We start from the raw sequence: 5,000 nt of genomic DNA, 5'->3' as shown, positions 1-5,000 counted from the left end.
ATATATATGTATGTATGTATGTATGTATGTATGTATGTATATATAGATTTACACGCATACACATACACTCATATGTGTATATATAAATGTGAATATATACATGCATATATATATATATATATATATATATATATATATATATATATATATATATATATATATATATATATACATGTATATATATATATATATATATATATATATATATATATATATATATATGTGTGTGTGTGTGTGTGTGTGTGTGTGTGTGTGTGTGTGTGTGTGTGTGTGTGTGTGTGTGTGTGTGTGGATGTGTATATATATGCATACATATACATATGTATGTATATAAACATGCACATACTCATAGATAGATAGATAGATAGATTGATAGATATATATACATATATGTATTCCATGTGCAATCAGTCAATGTATCAAGGTGCAGATGTGATCAATAGAAATCTTCCTCTCTCCCTATCTGCGCTAGTGACTCTGGCGCTTACTGCAGACAGGAATTTCCGTTAAGCAATGCCATGTTGCAAACGCGTGTGTGTGCGGCTTTGTGCGCGTCTTTTTGCGTTTTCAATGTTTACAGTAATTGTGCTCAGCATATTTTGTTTGTGTGTGAGCGTGTGTGTGAGCGTGCATGTTTGTGTGTGAGTGATTCCGTGTGAGTGGTCTTGTGTAAGCATTCGGGAGAGTCAGTGCGTTGTCCATGTGTATGTACGTGTGTGTGTGCTAGTAATCTAACTGAAATGTAACAAATGCAATATTTCTGACATTAACTCAGCCCCGCCCAGACTTGTAGTAATACCCGTAAAAACTTTGTCCGTGAGTGACCTTCCGCCGTTGCAGAGGTATATATTGTTCATCGATCTAGGCAAAGCATCAGTAGCTTCTGAAATTCCTCATCAACATGAACACAAAGGTAAGTGAAGATTTTTATCTCAGGTTTTCATTCGCTGCTTAAAGACAAAAATAATTCTTATATATATATTGATTATCGAATCTTAGGATAAGGTTCTTTCGTCTATACATTCATTTAGACAACTTATATTTCAGGTCTTCATCCTCCTCGGTCTGGCAGCCATTGCCGCCGCAGACAGCTTCGAGTCCTACGAATACAGACCACCACAGGTTAGCCATACGAGGCCTAAAAAAAAAACTTTGCCACTGATTAATACTTTTTTTTTTTTTTTTTTTTTTTGGCTATTGTCAGTAAAATCATTTAACAAAATCTGTACGCTCTATGAAAATCTGATTGATATGAACCTTAAGGCTATGGTTAATGATGTCAGTAAATAAAACTTTATGATCTGTGAAACAGAGACGCTACTCCTCCGAGGAATCCTACGAGTCCGGAGAAGCCAAGTACAACTTCCAATGGGCTGTCGATCACGAAGACTCCGGCAACAACTACGGACACCAGGAAGCCCGTGACGGCGAAGACACTCAGGGATCCTACTACGTGCACCTCCCCGACGGCCGCCTGCAGACCGTCAAGTACTTCGTGGACGGCGACTCCGGCTACGTGGCTGAGGTCAACTACGATGGCGAGGCTCGTTTCCCCGACTCCTTCGAGTCCGCTTCCTTCGAGTCCCGCGAATACAGGCCACGATACTTCTACGATTCTAATGAGTCTAAGTAATAATGTTACCTTGACCGACGCTTATCATGTGAAGGCTTTTCTTGGACATTTTATTTATAAATTTATGTATATAATTAATAAATGTGCATTTTATTTCTCGTTGCTATTCTTGCATTCCTTTTCAACACACGTTGCCATATATGTGGCTCACAGAATACAAAAAGTATACCTAGCTGGTAATGTCTTTTTATATTGTATTTTAGTTCATTAATATTAACACCCTCTCTAAATATCGAAAAGGGATAAGGTCCTGCGGAAGGTGCAGCGTTGTCTTGTAAAAACTCTCAGACTTAGTTCAATTCATTTGGATAACTGGATACGAAGTGTAATTTATTCGTATCATATTTATGTGGTGTGTATGTAATGATTACTTCATGGGACTGTATATACACTGATATGCAGAGTTTCCAACGTTTTTTACCAATTTTACAATTGTTATTGAAAGAACCATATCAAATTCATTAAATTCAAATTATTTTCTTGATTTACTTGGAACGGAGCTTTTCCTTCTTCCTTGGACGTTTCCCCAGGTAATGATGTTGACGCCATAAGGATAAAGAAAAACCATAGATGCGAATCTGAACCTCGCCCGGGCTGTGCCTTTGAAGGGAACCTTGCCTGTGCTGATTAATGCTGTCGCAATTAAGAAGTCGATGACGGTTCCGTTCGTTGAGACTCGCGAAATCTGGATTCGCCCAAGACTACTTATTTGTGGCCCGAGATGTCCTTAACCCTTTCATCTGCTACTTTCTGGAAGGGTTGCCAAAATATACATTTTACACCAAGTGGCAGATTTTCTCTCCACACATACATACACACACTAGGGCGTAACAACAGGTTTGAAATAATAACTAAAAGCAAGATGGGATAAATATTTATCGACATTGATGGAAACTACTATTGCACTTACAGCATTTGAATTAGCCTGGAATATTTCGCATTACCAACAGCGTATTAATGGGGAGACGTAATATTTTACCGCACCATCGTAACTGACTGCGACGTGACAAAGGCTTTCTCACGCGTCCTATATTGTTTCTTATCTATCATATGTGCTTTCTCCTGACACAGTCGTGTATCGTAGACTATGCCTGAGTCAGTAGCGATGTTTCCATTTCATTAGGAAATTATCACCTTACTACGTGTGTAACGCAGGAAAAGTATGAAATAATACCAGAAATTTTATATTTTCCTGAAAGCCGAACCATTTGTACTTGGTGCACCTAATAGTGCCAAGTCTGGGACATTAGTAGACTTAGCAACCCTGCTGATATGACGTATGTTTTAATAAGAGAATCATTCCCAAGTCTGCTCTTAGTTACGTTTGATTAAAAATATATTAGTTTAATATTTCTGGCTATTCACATCACTCCCCCCGTCCTTACTATTATTATTTTTTTATGGAAAAATAAATAAATGCTTAAAGATATAAACTAAACACATTTATCTGGAGACATGGCTACGGAATCTGAATTTGTTAATTTGAAAATAAAATATGAAATCGTGGGCTTCCCAATTTTTCCTTTGCTTTAATGTATATTTCAACATTACTCAATTATAAGAAGTATGAAAATATGCAGTGCGATACTTATAGTATAAAAGAATCCTATGTTGTAATTGCTCGTGACTGCGTATATGACTGAATATTTATATGTAAGTATATACATGTGTATTCGGTCTGTATTATGTAAACATTTGTATTCTATATATGCATTTGTGTATGTGAGTATTATTGTGAATGTACCTAAGTGGGTGTATATGGGTCATTGTATCTATTTATCCTAATTAATTTGATGTTGCATGTATGTAGGAATGTTCTCTTTCAGCAGTAATGACTCTGTATGTGTGTGTGGGTGTGAGTGCCCGGCATTAAGTATTTATGTTCTGTAAGTTTATATTAGAAAAAATGAATATTTTGGCTTACGTTGTTTGTATTTGTTTGGCGTAATTTTTCAGTTTGTGTGGTCAAGTGTGGTATTGTGAATATACGTGTGAGTGGGTGTGTTGAACATAAATGTATGCATGTATGTACATGTAATTTAATTGAAAAAGTAGAAATATCAATATTTCTAACATCAACTCAGCCCCGCCCAGACTTGCAGTAATACCCATAAAAATGAAGTCCTTGAGTAACCTTGCGCCACGTTTGCACCGATGCAGAGGTATATATTGCTCGGCTTCCAAAGGGGAAGCATCAGTAGCTTCTGAAACATAAACATGAACACAAAGGTAAGCGAAATTTTAAGATAACTTTAAACTTTACAAACTTTCACGCCTTTAAGAATTTATACTCTATCAAGGAAAAATATTCCTGACTATACATCAAAATCATTTCTTTTCACTTATGTACACACCTCAATAAAACTCGTATTTCAGGTCTTCATCCTCCTCGGTCTGGCAGCCATTGCCGCCGCAGACAGCTTCGAGTCCTACGAATACAGACCACCACGGGTTAGTTATTTAAAGTCTAAAATTATTATGGCAGTGACTGACGTTTTGACAGATTTATGTCTTTTAATGTTTATGAGTTAACACTTTTTCGGTCTATGCAACAGAGATACTCCTCCGAGGAATCCTACGAGTCCGGCGAAGCCAAGTACAACTTCCAATGGGCTGTCGATCACGAAGACTCCGGCAACAACTACGGACACCAGGAAGCCCGTGACGGCGAAGACACTCAGGGATCCTACTACGTGCACCTCCCCGACGGCCGCCTGCAGACCGTCAAGTACTTCGTGGACGGCGACTCCGGCTACGTGGCTGAGGTCAACTACGATGGCGAGGCTCGTTTCCCCGACTCCTTCGAGTCCGCTTCCTTCGAGTCCCGCGAATACAGGCCACGATACTTCTATGACTCCAACGAGTCTAAGTAATAATGTTACCTTGACTGACGCTCATCATGTGAAGGCCTTTCTTAGACATTTTATTTATATATTTATGTATATAATTAATAAATCTGCATTTTAAAACAAAATTCGTTCCATTTACATCATACCTTTGCAACGTTTGCAATTAAAGGACTGGAATTAAATTGTGAATGTGGTACATATTACGTGGGGCCTACCTCCCTCTGCGTCTATGATTTTGCCATGAGAGCCTCGAAAGGCAAGGGAGAATATTAGATGAATAAAAAGTACATTTCCGTTTTTGAAACAAAATTTGAGATTGTTATTTATTGCTATGTATATGCTATAAACTACATGACATACAACTTCTCATGATTAGCTCTAATAATAGCCAACAACCTTGAACTCTCGTACAAAAGAAGTCTAGTTTTGGACTGGGAAAGATTCATTTTATTTCATACAGCCGCTAAGTCGTAACTTTAGCGTTTCCATGTCTATCAAAGTAAGGCATTTTTCATACG

The 5,000-nt window shown here is 37.8% G+C and overlaps 3 protein-coding genes across 4 annotated transcripts in view; 2 read left to right on the top strand and 1 right to left on the bottom strand.

Moving 5' to 3' along the window:
• Positions 1-5,000, bottom strand: part of LOC113811095 (pro-resilin-like) — a 143,296-nt gene that overhangs the window by 71,119 nt on the left and 67,177 nt on the right. The gene's annotated exons all lie outside the window — the stretch shown is intronic.
• On the top strand, positions 831-1,728 carry LOC138859062 (pro-resilin-like). The gene is made up of 3 exons (XM_027356362.2): positions 831-913; positions 1,048-1,122; positions 1,313-1,728. The coding sequence occupies exons 1-3, from the start codon at positions 902-904 to the stop codon at positions 1,631-1,633; spliced, it is 408 nt and encodes a 135-aa protein (XP_027212163.2). The 5' UTR covers positions 831-901; the 3' UTR covers positions 1,634-1,728.
• The window catches only part of LOC113805375 (pro-resilin), an 82,627-nt gene continuing 81,408 nt past the window's right edge, over positions 3,782-5,000 (top strand). The window contains exons 1-3 of one of the 2 annotated variants that reach the window (XM_027356363.2): positions 3,782-3,862; positions 4,010-4,084; positions 4,189-4,607. In XM_027356363.2, coding sequence (XP_027212164.1) covers positions 3,851-3,862; positions 4,010-4,084; positions 4,189-4,506 — 405 coding nt within the window. In that variant the 5' untranslated portion in view covers positions 3,782-3,850 and the 3' untranslated portion in view covers positions 4,507-4,607. Of the gene's footprint in view, positions 3,863-4,009; positions 4,085-4,188; positions 4,608-5,000 lie in introns of those variants that run through there. The other variant, XM_070116417.1, reaches the window with a different exon arrangement.

Source organism: Penaeus vannamei, chromosome 39 (assembly GCF_042767895.1).
Source record: "Penaeus vannamei isolate JL-2024 chromosome 39, ASM4276789v1, whole genome shotgun sequence".
In the NCBI taxonomy this organism is placed as follows: domain Eukaryota; kingdom Metazoa; phylum Arthropoda; class Malacostraca; order Decapoda; family Penaeidae; genus Penaeus; species Penaeus vannamei.
This window is presented reverse-complemented; position numbering and strand designations above follow the sequence as displayed.

What these genes read in the sequence shown, in the direction of transcription:
- LOC138859062 (XM_027356362.2), top strand. An exon ending in ACGAATACAGACCACCACAG is followed by an intron (nt 1,123 to 1,312) that starts GTTAGCCATACG and finishes TCTGTGAAACAG; the next exon opens with AGACGCTACTCCTCCGAGGA.